General features: G+C 49.2%; 1 protein-coding gene across 1 annotated transcript; it reads right to left on the minus strand.

The window, feature by feature from the left end:
- TFAP2C (transcription factor AP-2 gamma) lies at positions 2,675–11,660 on the minus strand. Its single transcript, XM_021416999.1, has 7 exons — positions 11,431–11,660; positions 9,846–10,322; positions 9,582–9,633; positions 8,064–8,286; positions 7,267–7,385; positions 5,787–5,928; positions 2,675–4,322 (listed from the first exon to the last, which is right to left on the minus strand). The coding sequence occupies exons 1-7, from the start codon at positions 11,476–11,478 to the stop codon at positions 4,037–4,039; spliced, it is 1,347 nt and encodes a 448-aa protein (XP_021272674.1). The 5' UTR covers positions 11,479–11,660; the 3' UTR covers positions 2,675–4,036.

Raw genomic sequence — 12,136 nt, forward strand, 5'->3', positions numbered from 1 at the left:
CTGCTCAGTGACAGACCTGCTGTATAAAGACACCTTACGCTGCTACTTTTCTCTAGTCAGCATCAGTTTGACCTGGAAATATAAGCTCTAAACTTCAGCTCTAAAGTTCAGCTAAAAGATTAATTCTATTGTTTTGTTCATTGTAGATCTCTGAACTTTCTGCACTATTAGCAGGAATTCTGAGTTTCACGGCATAGAAAGTGAGTGTTGGTACATAGTTTGAATTAAAAATCATGGGTAAAAATATAAATCAAGGGGAATATTCAGAGAACGCGCCATGCACTAGTAGCAGCCGGGAGCCAGGGCTTCAGCAGAGGGTTAAAGAGGGTTGTTCAGCCAGCAAAATAGGCTATTGTGGGCAGACCTTACACAATAATGGCCCATGGAAACAAGCAGGAATACCCACATTAAGACGAGCAACAACGTCCAATAAAAATGGCATGAGAAACCAGGGGAAAGCTTATTTATATAACTCTGTGAAAGTGAAAATGAAAGAGAATGCAGCAAATGGTTCCAGCATAGTTCCAGCGTAGAGATGGGCATCCACACAGCTCTGTGGATAACGTGATGTTAGGGAACAGCAGCAATAGCCACATATCACAGAAATGTTATGAGACCACAACTGGTTTAGATATTGCAGTTTGCAAAGGCACAGCGCAGCTAGCTGCAGCCAGGGATTAGGAGAAAATTCTCATTTGCAAGGTCCCATCTGCAACATGCATTAACATCACATGCAGGGGAAGTAAAAAAAAAGGCTGCAACAAATCTACACAGCAGGTTATTGCAGCAAGTCAGAGCCACTCTTCCCTTGTCTTCTTACATATTAGTAGCTTCACATCATTATTTTCTCTCTGAGGCCATGCAAAAAATCTTCAAATGAAAGTGAGACAGCCATGAAGTCAAATGATTTCAGGAGCCGAGGCTGACATTAGCACCTATGATGGCAGTAAGTTAGTACTGAAAATGGTCCATTTTGACTTCCCATCTCAGAAGAGCGCTGTAGTGTAAAAGCAGTACCAAGTGTGAAAGTTTGAAGAGGAGGGAAGAAGAAACAAACCAACCCCTGCGTTCAGCTAACTACTTTCCAGCTTCCCCCAGACGTTACTAACCTATCGCATTTTCCTTAAATCATTTCAGCTGACAGACAGAGTTCAGGTCAGTTTAACTGTTCTCCTCAGCGAACGGAGCAGAAGACACTGTTCTTTCATGTGACTGGCAGAGCAGATGAGGTAGCTGAGCCTCAAAATAATGTACCATCTAAAACATACAGTAGAGGAAAAGCATTAAGGTAATGGAAACTCAACGTTTCTAGTGTTCCAAACATATAAATAGAACCCAAGTCAGTACATTAGACAATTGACTGGCTTTGTTTGAATGCATGCAGGAATAAATGGAAAGATCCTTATTTCCTATCCCAAGGGGCAATTATTTTCAGAGCCTGGTTTTGTGCACTAATAGAAAGCAAGATTCCATTGTCTGGTAGCTAAAATCTTACTGTGTATACACTGTGTAAGCAGTCAAACAGTACAAGGGGGGGGAATCAACTAGCGTCCCACTCTCTGAAGAGCAATTGTCCTTTACCTCTCACCATACCTAGCTTATTTGTGTGTGGATATACAATATGGAGAACTGGTGAAATATACAGGTAGAAGTAATTGGCTATACTTATTTACAGATTGACCAAAATGCTCATTTTTCCAGTGTTACAATAGGCCCAAGCAACACGGACAGGAGTTTCACAGCTCTGGAGGAAGGGGCTGAGTTGCAACTGAAACCACAACGCAGGTTCGCCTCAGCTCACCAACAGCAATTTTTTTTTTCTTTGCGCTTCCCCCTCCTTCCTTCTCCCTGTACACCTTCAGGGGTTTGCATTTACATTTTAGAGCAAAAAGGAATTTACACCTTCTGAATCATTCGGTTGTATCTGTTGCTTATTCTCCACGCCTGTGAAAGACACACCACACTGCCACGATCTGAATCACATTCTCTCACCGTTTTGTGCAGTGCCATCATTTGTAATGCTTGCCCCAGCCCTACAACAGCTGCGTCCATCAGGTGTTGTAACTCCAAGGTAGCACAAAGGCGAAGCTGGCATTGCTCCTGTTTTAGGAAGCAGTGCCGTACAAGTTCCCCTTCAGGAAGCTTTATTTGGCTGCACTGCATCTGCAACGGCGAGAGCCTCAGATGCTGCCTCACCACTTTGAGGACTTTTCTGCAAAATTCCTTACAGCACTGAAACCAGATGGCACATCTATCACATTTCACAGGCCAGGATTTTGCAAATATTTATCATTAGAGAGACAAATTATTCCAATAAAGTCAGATTCACTGGAAGGCAAAGCTGCCAAGATTGATTTTTATTTAGAGGAAGCCTTGCAGTTTGTGTTTAGATTTCTGTTTGTGTTCTATTTAAATAGGCAGCTACCATGATCATGACATCTTAGGAAGGGGGGAAAAAAAAAAAAAAAAAAAGATTCTTGGAGATACATAGCATGTTTAATTGAAGCCATTAGTTTTACTGGCAAACAGCTCCGTATTTCTGTTCTGTTAATCCGAACAAAGTGCTGCAATTATGACTCAATACATAATGTCCTCTAGTGCTACTCGCCCCACATTCCCGAAGTATAGAAAGAAAACCAAACTGTTTTCAGTTAACAAACGTTCCATGCTTCTATCCAGAATATTTTTTTATTATATGGTTATCATATACATCAGAATTATAGCGGGAACATTTACAAATATGTAAAGATAATTCAGAACCTCCATTATTCACATACACACGAACTCACACACTCATTTTGCATGTCTAGTCAGTGGTCGGGTGAATGATGCACAAAGTTATTGCTTTGTGAGCACACACCTCAGATTAGATGCTATCTTCAGTGGCAAGAATCGCGATATTTTAAAAAACCAAGTCTTAAATACCCTGTATAACATACCTGTGCAGAAACCTAAAGATATGTTTAGCATACCCATTACCTTTGAAATACTTACCAAAATTAAAATCTGAAAACCCATTTATAAAAAAAAAAGTATTAAAAAGTTCACCATTATTTACAAATCCGATTAAATTACACATAAATTACTATTTACATTCAACACACTGCTTCCCTTAATACACATAAAGCCTCCCTGGAAATTATTTTTTGGCCTTACTAGGCAAAAAAAAATTCAAAAAAAAAAAGTTATGTGCCTATTTTTTCCAAGTTTCCCCCCAATTAAAAAAAAAAAAAAGACAATATAAATATGCGAATAAAGCTGCAATATCCTCAAACACAGAAAGTGAATTTTCTAAAAGCGTTTTCATTTTGTACTGTTCCTCGTTAAAAAAATACCAAGATAATTTCTGCTGCAGCCAACGTTACTGCAGCATTTAAAAGCCTGAACGTTTCCATAAAAATAAGCATGACAAATGCCATCAGATAACTTTATCCACCAGGATTTTAGCACTCTCTTATGGTAATCTGAAAATAAGGGGGAAAAAAACAAAAAAAGAATAACCTTACTATTTTCAGGTGTTTATAAAAAATTTTAATGTACATAAATCTATATAGCATTGTTTAATACTGCTTTACTGTTGCGGTTGTATTAAGAGAGAATAAAACCCTGAAAATTCATCTGATAACAAATAACCTCCCATGTAAAATCTGTATCTTAAGAACTACACACGAAGCTGGGTGCCACTAGGGATACCGAGATGTGGGAAAGAAATCTACGTATTCCATCTCCTCGTATATTTCCATCAGAAACCCTTATAGCACCACTTTTACAGCAAAGGATGTCAACACACGTGTACCAAGTACTTATCTTCAGGTCACTGCTTCCACAGAGAAGGGACACTGCAGCTTTTGGAAAGACTTGTCTCCCGGATCCAGGAGGAGTGAAGATCCCGAATAATTTTGTTGTTCTCGTTTCCTTTTCCCTCCTTTCTTAAAAAAAGAAGAAAAAAAAAAGTACCCAAATTGCTACGTTCCCCCCGGCAAGAAGATCCCAGTCTGCGTTAAGGAGGAAGAGTCTAAAGTCTGTTTTTTCTCCTTTACTTCCTGTGCTTGTCCATTTTATCCATGGTTTTGTTGGTTTCTGCGGGGCTCTGGTCGCCAGCGTTCATGTATGTTTTGTCTGCTATTTTTAATGCTTCATTTAGGTAGTTCTGGACGGATGTCATGGCAGCACAGATGGCAGCGCTCCCAAAGCCATGTGTGATCAGGCTAAAATGAGTCAAACAGCCCTGGATGCCAGGGTCCAGGATGGGACTGGGTCTCGTGTTTCCCAGCGGAGTTCTGTCCTGAGTGAGGAGGTCTGTGAATTCCTTACAGATCTGCCTGCAAGACACAAAGCGAGCACGCGCTTTACACCACGGTGCGAATTTATGCAAAAGCAAATAAATCAAAACAACCAAGTCCGTGTCAACTCTTTGGCAGCAACGTAGGAATTGAGTTTCAGAAACTCATTACAGCAAGATAGCGGTGTTCTTCAGAACCTAAACGTAAAGCTTATTTCTTATTTCTTATTTCACTCTGCAGAACGCTCGCCCCACTGCTGCTGGCCAAGCTGTGCAGCACTTGCTCTGGATTTAAGGCAGAGCACAGATTTAGGGCCAGTTTCTATGAGAATTTCCACAGCTGCAGCCCGGTGATTTAGGAAGACTGAAGCAGCTGAACAAGAGATTCAATCTAGTTGTGCACATTATGTGTATATGCCCTGTTTAATAGGGACCCAGGCCCTGATCCTGCAAACACGAACACATATGCCTGGCAAAACATGAATGGTTAATAACGCTCCAACATATGTTGTTTGCTGCTTGTAAATCTGTCCCCTTGATGTGATTTCACATGAGATGAGCAATCTTCACAGAATCATCGCTTTATCACAATTTCCCAATCACAAACATCTTCCAAAAGATGACTGTTACTGGTGTTAATAGCAATACCAGTAATAATACTGAGGAGCCAAAGGATTAGCGCTCCATGGAAAGCATAAAGTTCAAGCTATAGGAAAGAGATAATCTATTTCTAAGAAATACAGTCTTGTAAAAGCAGTCCCTTTTTCAGGGAAAGCCAGATTAAATCAGGAACAGGTGGAGTGTGGAACCTCTGCACAGGATTTTCCTTGCTTAACCCAAGCACACAACCAGGGCAACTCTTCTCATCAGTTAAACAAGCTTTTCTCAGATCCTCTGCAGGGAAACGCTGCTTTCAAAAGCAAGGAATTGCACCAACCCCACCCAGAAAACATCTCAGACCAGAGCAGAGGGCTTGGTTAAACCTCAGCACGGGAAGGGGACAGCAAGCACTCCAGCCCCTGCTTTAAAACAAGAGTAACAGATGCTGCCTGCCAGGGCCCCGTTCCGCACGTGGTTAATTCAGATACAGGTGTCTTGCAGCAGAACTCTAAACAGAGCTTCTCCTTCACCCTTCCCTCCACTGTTCCCCAAGATTTCTAAGAATTTAGTAAACAACAGGGACCTTTCCTATCCGCTGAAGGCTGCCTTTCACTGAACATCCTCAGATCTGATAGTAAAATGAGACAGTCCACAGCTTTTGATTCCTGAAGCCTCGTGGGGGAAATCTGCCCACTTCTACTGCCGACAGCAGCCAGGACCAGTGGCCGAGCTGCCCGCAGCCCCCTGCCCCCAGCAGCAGCTCAGTGGAGCTGCACTGCACATACACCCATAGGCAGGTCAGCCCTCTGCTCCCAGCTTCCCCGGCCACACCTGCCCCCAGGCGCTCAGCTCGGTCACACCTCGGGACATGTTTTCCTCAAACACCCCCCAGCCCCGCACTCACTTGGCAGCAAGCAGCATGTTCTTCCTGTTGGCCATCTCGTTGCGGCCCATGTGTGGCCGGGTCAGGTACTCGGCCACGGCCTTAGAGGGGAACTCCGTCTCACACACGTACCCGAAGTCACGAGCAAGGTGCACAGCTTCACCTGCGGCGGGCAGAAGGGAGCGCTCATTACATATGTTGCAACGTCTGTTTATTGTTGGGAGATTGGGAAAATTCAAGCAGGGTGAACTCCTGAAGCGTTATTCTCATTTAGAAAGAGACGCTTCTATTTTTTTTTCACCATACCATTCATTACCATCCTCTGATGAGCAATTATCAGTGTTTCTTTGTAAATTTCCGTCAAGTAAGAAAAACCGACGTGATGACAGCTACAAAATAGAACTCCCTTGCCTTCTTACTGGAAAGAAAAGCTTTGCTTTTGTCTCTATGCAGATTCACTGCAGAGCAAAGACTGGAATTTCTTCTACAACAAATTTCCCACTGATATGTAAGAAAACATGCAACTAAATTCCGCTGACGTAGAAAACAGATTTTTCCCTTTGGTGCATCTCTAGTTCTGCTTTATAATAACCACCTTTGGAAGGTGGATAACTCAGAGCAGTTTTTTTTTTCCTATTAGGGTAATTTCATCAGGCTTAGAAAAATGGATTGGCACAGACCAGTGCTCCATGTAATGCACATGTGTGTGTGCTCGCACATACAGAAGCTCTCAAATCCAACTTCCAAGTGTTTTCAATGCAAGCTTTTATATTACTTGAGCTTGTGCAGCAGTGAAACAGCAGTGAGGTACTGCTGGACCATTCTTCATGTTTCAGTCACTGCTTCCACTCCCATTAAGTTGTACCACTACCAGGAGCTGCTTTCAACAAACACAACCCACAGCCACACGCATCCATATATACACACCCTTCAACTCAGCTTAACCGAGAGGGTCCACATCATGTGCTGCAGATTAAAGGGGCTCCAGTTTCCCATCAGGAAGCCAGAAGCTATAAATCTCACTTTATGTGCCTGCATTTATTAGCAAAGCTTCTGAGGACACCGCTGAGGGAGGGCCGGGCACCGGAGCGGCTGCCCCACGTCTCTCTCAATTTTCCAGTGGGGAACCAAACCCAGTTTCATCCGTTTTGCTCTCCCTGCACACACCCTCATACAGAACCCCGAACAGGGAGCACGGACTGGACAGACTGGGCGTTCTGCAGAGCCTGGCACGTACACGGGAGGAACAGCATCTCCCTGCAGCATCCTGCCCCACGGTGGGGGCACACAGCTCCGTGCTGGTGGGTGGGCTGGGGGCAGAGGGGAGCGCAGCCCAAGGCAGCGCAGTGGTTGCTGCAGCGCCTTCAACACGCTTACTTCAAAATAAACAACTCCCCCCAGAAGTCCATCGACTTGTTGGCCTTCCCATGCTTTGTCTAGGAGGATAAAAGCCGTGCACGAGGGAAAGAATGTTTATTTTTAAGACATGTTCAGAACTGACCTTCCACCAAAGATGTCAACAGTGTCACATTTGCAGCTTTCCTTCTTCCAGCTGGAAGGTTCAGGCCAATTTTATCCAGCTTTTCCCTTAATGATCTGCCACCATTTTTAGATTTGGCTCTGTAATCAGAAAAAAAAAAAAAGCCTTATTTATCTTCAAGAAACTTTAAAAAATAATAATAAATACATAAAGATGAGAAATCCCAGTTACTGACATTCAATAGGGTTCTACTGGGGGGTAAGATAAAAAGCAGGCTCTCTTTCCCAGTGACCTACTTTTAAATGCTTTGCTACAAACCAGCCAGGATGAAACACAGCAGAGGTCAAAATCAAAATGTGTCAAACTGCACTGCTGAAACCAACAAACCAACAGCTGTACAACGATCAGAAGCCAAATTGTGTTTAAAAAAAAAATCCCAGACATATAGAGCATCTTTGTAAAGACAAAACGAGATCATGAGATTTAATCCAAAAATCATTCCGTGGGAGCTAGTTTGTTACAGGAACAGGAAAGCTCCCTGAGCAGTTTTAGAGACAAAAATTTGCTGTTACACAGAGGAGCGCTGCTGTCAGGGCTGTGAATGGCACCGCTCCCTGTAAGAGGCACAAGTGCAAAGCAGTTGGATTTCCAAAGCCCATTAGGATGCAGCGCTGCTGGGCTTCTTAAAAAGCTGAAGTTTGATAAAGGGCTCTGAGCTCCTCATTGTCCTCATCTGGCTGCAATCTCACCGACACGCACATGGGGGAAAATAAGAATACTTTTAAGAGGTGACCAGCACGGGTCGGGCTGCAGCATACCTTCGGAGCACACCTCCCAGCAGAGAGGCGTTGAGACACTCCGGGGGGGAGAGCCGCCTCTGCACCTCCGCCACCGTCACTTTGTACTTGGACGTGGAGCTGAGGAGGGACAGGCGCCCCGGGACGGAGCAGAACACTTCGTTGGGGTTTATGACCACCCCGATTAGCCCGTCCTTCTGGCAGGGGAGGCTCAGAGCGCTGTTCTTCGTTAAGGAAATGGGACCTGCGGGAGGAGGAGGGCAGCAGGTATTTTAGAACCGGAGAAAGAAGCGAGAAGCGGCAAGCGGGTCTGCTTTGTGCAGGGGAAGGGCGGGAGAGCGATTTCGTTTTGCATTAAACTGCTGAACAGAGCTGTGGTCTGCCACGCTCCGCTGCAAGGAGCTGCTGAGAGAATACGTCTTCAAAAAGTGAAATAAATAAAAGGCACGTGAAGTCATCCCCCGGTCCTATCCCAAAAATCTATGCAGCAGCGTGTGAGTTAGCAAATCCTTTCTTCCAAGAAGCCGATCTGGCTGCAGGCTGTGCCAGCGTCCTTCAGCTGCAGCCTGGGCAGGGAGAAAACTCCAGCCGGGCTCATCCTCCACCCCACACGCACGAGAAAACGCCTCTGGAATTGAACCCCCCCCCCAAATTCACAGCGGGGAGCACTGAAAGGATCAAGCCTGAAGGAGAACTGAATGCAAGACACTGCTGTGTGCGTGGCTGAAACGTTCCAGTGAACGGGGCCAACACAACGCAGCTCAATGCTCCCGTGCTGCCCCGCCGCCCCATGCTGCCCCACTGCCGCACAGAACGGGTTAAAGGGCCGCGGTTCCCGATGGGAAGGATTCGGCCGCGCTCCATCTGACAGCGAAATCGCTCTCGCATGAGCTGAAGGCAGCAATCAGCGCCCTGCCCAGCACTTCTGCTTTTCCTCAGTTCGCTGTTTGTTTGAAGTCTTCAAAGCAAAACCTCCACCGAAATTTTTTTTTTTTGAACACGAATTTGTTTAAAAACAAAAGGAGGAAAAAAAAAAACAAAAAAACTGCGCAAAGCCCTACACCAAACTCCTGCACTGAGTCACTGCTGCTTTCACTCCCCAGCTGCAAAACCACTTCGATTAAGGCAAACCTGAGGAGGCTCATGGCACCGAGCTGATTGCGAGTAAGAAAAAGGAGGAAATTTATGTATTAAAAAAGAAAAGGTAAAGAAAAAAAAAAGGGCCGCCACCGAGTTGGGCTCTCTGGTGGCGGCTGCAGGACTAAGGCAGCCCCGCACCGGCAGCACCACGCACGGTCCCACTGCGCACACAGGGTGGGGGGGGAGGGGGCTTTGGGGGATCACGGCCGAGGCACGATCACCGATAGGAGGGGACGGGCAGTCCCGGGTCTGTCCCCATCGCCACCTCCGCTCCGGGGACAGCGGCGAACGCAGCGCACAGAGAACCACCCCCAGCAGGAGATAATGGGGCGTCCGTGCCCTGCTGCATCACTCAGCTCTATTGACACGGGAAAGTGAGTGGCATGCCTCCGTACTGACCTTTTCTAATGACCGTCTGGTCGTGCATTAACAAATGTTGGTCTTCCACGTTCTGCAAAGAGAAACGGGAGAAAGTTTTGCATCTCGAGATGGGAGGAGGAATGAACTGAGGGGGAAGGGGGGGGGGTCGCGAAGCCCACCCCGCCCCGTGCAGCCATTTAGAGCTGGGAGGACAGAAAAAACGACTTTTGGTCCGAGAGCGGGGCGGTGAAGCTGGGCTGAGCGCTCGGACATCCGCAAGCCGCGGGGTCCGGGGGTGGTTACCTGTACATCCTCTATCTGATGGGCCATGTCGTGGAGCCCCAGGTTGTCGGCCAGCGCCGAGGCATCCAGGCCGTGCCCGTGGGGCAACAAGAGGTCGGAGCGCCGGAACGTTTCCCGACGGCCGCCGGCCGAGCCGCTCTCCAGCGCCGAGAGGTGCGGGACGAGGCCGGGGCGGCCGTGCGGGGGGAGGCCGGCGGGCTCCTGGCTCTGGCGGTTGGGCCAAGCGCTCTGCTGCTGGCTGGGGGGCGGCGGCGGCGGCTGGTGCAGCGGGTTGATGGAGAACGGGTCCCCGAGGTGCGAGTAGGGGTCGCTGGATTGGGAGTAAGGCAGCGGCTGGTAAGGGGGGGGGAAGTAAGGAGGCTGGAAGTCGGAGGCTCCGGAGTGGGAGAGCGGCGGGGCCGGGCTGTACAGGTGCTGACTGACCGCCGAGAGGTGCGGGAGCCGCGGGTTCCCGTTGCTGCTCCCATCGTGGCGGTCCTGGAAATCACACGGAAGGGAGAGGGAGGAGAAGGGAGGCGGCGATCAGGGGCTGCCGGGCCGCTGGCAACAGGCGCCGGACACTCAGGGCACAGCAATAGGGGACAATCTGGGAGGAGGGTGGTGGCGGCGGCGAGGAGAGGGGGAGGCAAAAGCCACCCTTCTCTATTTTCGGGCATTTCGTAGGAAATCAGCCCAGCTTGGAGGGAAGACCTCAAGAACCAACTCCCACCAGTTTCATCACAAATACAATGCACTAACCCCTACACGTCCAAGAAGCTATTAACACCTTAGAACAACCACACACACAAAAAAAAATAATAAAACTGAAAGGCAGCGGCCCGCTTCCACCCAGACCCGCGGTGTCCGCACCAGAGGCGGCTCCGCGCCCCGCGGGAAGGGCCCCATAGGCGGCACCGCACGGCGCTCCCCGACGGCTCCGCAACGCGCGGTCGGGATGGGACGCGGTTCTCCCCCCCACTTCAAATCTCAGCAGTCAAAGCCTAAACGTCTACATGAAGCTGATCCTGAGATTTAGCAGTTTCAGGCTTCACGGTCGTTAAAATAACAGCACCGGTTAATGGGAAGTGAATAGGGTCCCAGTGGAGCGTGAAGCGGAGGCTGCAGCAAATCTGCCGCAGTCGAGCAGGCAGACGGCGACCAGCAGAACCGGGAAAAGACGGACTGAGACCCCAGCCCGGGAGCACCCCGCGGGGGTGCGGGAAGGGCGCAGTGCGGCTCTCCCCGCGGCCGTTTCCCCGGAGCGCTCCCACAGCTGGGGCGCTCGGGGCTGCGCGTTCCGTCCTCTCCACTTTTACTGCTCCGATTCGCTATACGGGGCAAAACCCTGTGCCATAAGGCGCTGCCTCCGGCTCCTTACAACTGCGGATGCCCCTTTTTAATTTTAAGGTCCAGAAGTTTTGGTGGAGGAAAAAAAATACAAATAAAATCAGAAATCCTAACCCAAGCAAAAAGCGAAAGGAGCGGGTTCGGGGAACGGAGGGACCCTGTCCGGCGGAGAAACGCGTGCAGCCGCCACCGCCGGGGAGAGCCCCGCGGCCGCACCACGCGGCGCTGCCCCACGCCGCCCCCTCCCCGCGCCTCTCACCTCGCAGTCCTCCTCGTACTTGACGTTATCTGCCAGTTTCCACAACATGGCGTCCAGCGTCCAACCCAGGTGTGCGGTACCGAAAGCAGACGAGAGCTCAGCCCCCCCCCACGGGCGGTAAATCCACGTCGGCGCTGGGGAAGAGGAGCTGCCCCCCGGACGGAGCTCAGTTGGCAGGCATGAAGGCTGCTGGCGGACTAAACCCCCGCGCTAATGGTCACTCGGGTTTTTTTCCCTGCCCAGACGCCCTTAATGGCAATAGGATTATCATAACTCCTCCCCAGGGATGGCTCGGGAGCCGCGGCCGGCAGCCACTCAGGAGGCAGCGTGGCCCTAAGCCACTCCTTGCGCGCCCGCGGAGGCTGCGCGGGGCCGGACTCCCCCACCCACCCTCGGAACGGCCCCGGCCCGCGGGAAGGGGTCACGCGTGGGCACTGCCCGCGGGCGCGCTGCGAGGAGGGCAGACCCCGAGGTGCCGTGTTCCCCCTCCGTGGCTGTGTTTTTTTTGGGGGGTGGTGTGCTGTTTGCTCGGCCGCCCCCCGCGTGGAAGTGCGCCCGGACTCCCAAACACGGCGGCTGCCGCGCGGAATGCCGGCAAAGCCCTCGCCGCGAAAGTGAGAAAAAGTCCGAGAGGAGCCCGAGCGCGATTTGCATAATTGTCGGGAGTTTGAATTACTGATTACAACTTGTAAGCTACCGATGGTTA

Source organism: Numida meleagris, chromosome 19 (genome assembly GCF_002078875.1).
Source record: "Numida meleagris isolate 19003 breed g44 Domestic line chromosome 19, NumMel1.0, whole genome shotgun sequence".
NCBI lineage: Eukaryota > Metazoa > Chordata > Aves > Galliformes > Numididae > Numida > Numida meleagris.

Excerpts from the sequence above, each read along its gene's own strand:
- TFAP2C (XM_021416999.1), bottom strand. The coding sequence starts at position 11,478 with ATGTTGTGGAAACTGGCAGATAACGTCAAGTACGAGGAGGACTGCGAG. Across the intron at positions 9,634-9,845 it reads ATCAGATAGAGGATGTACAG|AACGTGGAAGACCAACATTT; the intron begins GTAACCACCCCC and ends TTCTCTTTGCAG. Across the intron at positions 4,323-5,786 it reads AACATGCTGCTTGCTGCCAA|GCAGATCTGTAAGGAATTCA; the intron begins GTGAGTGCGGGG and ends TGTGTCTTGCAG.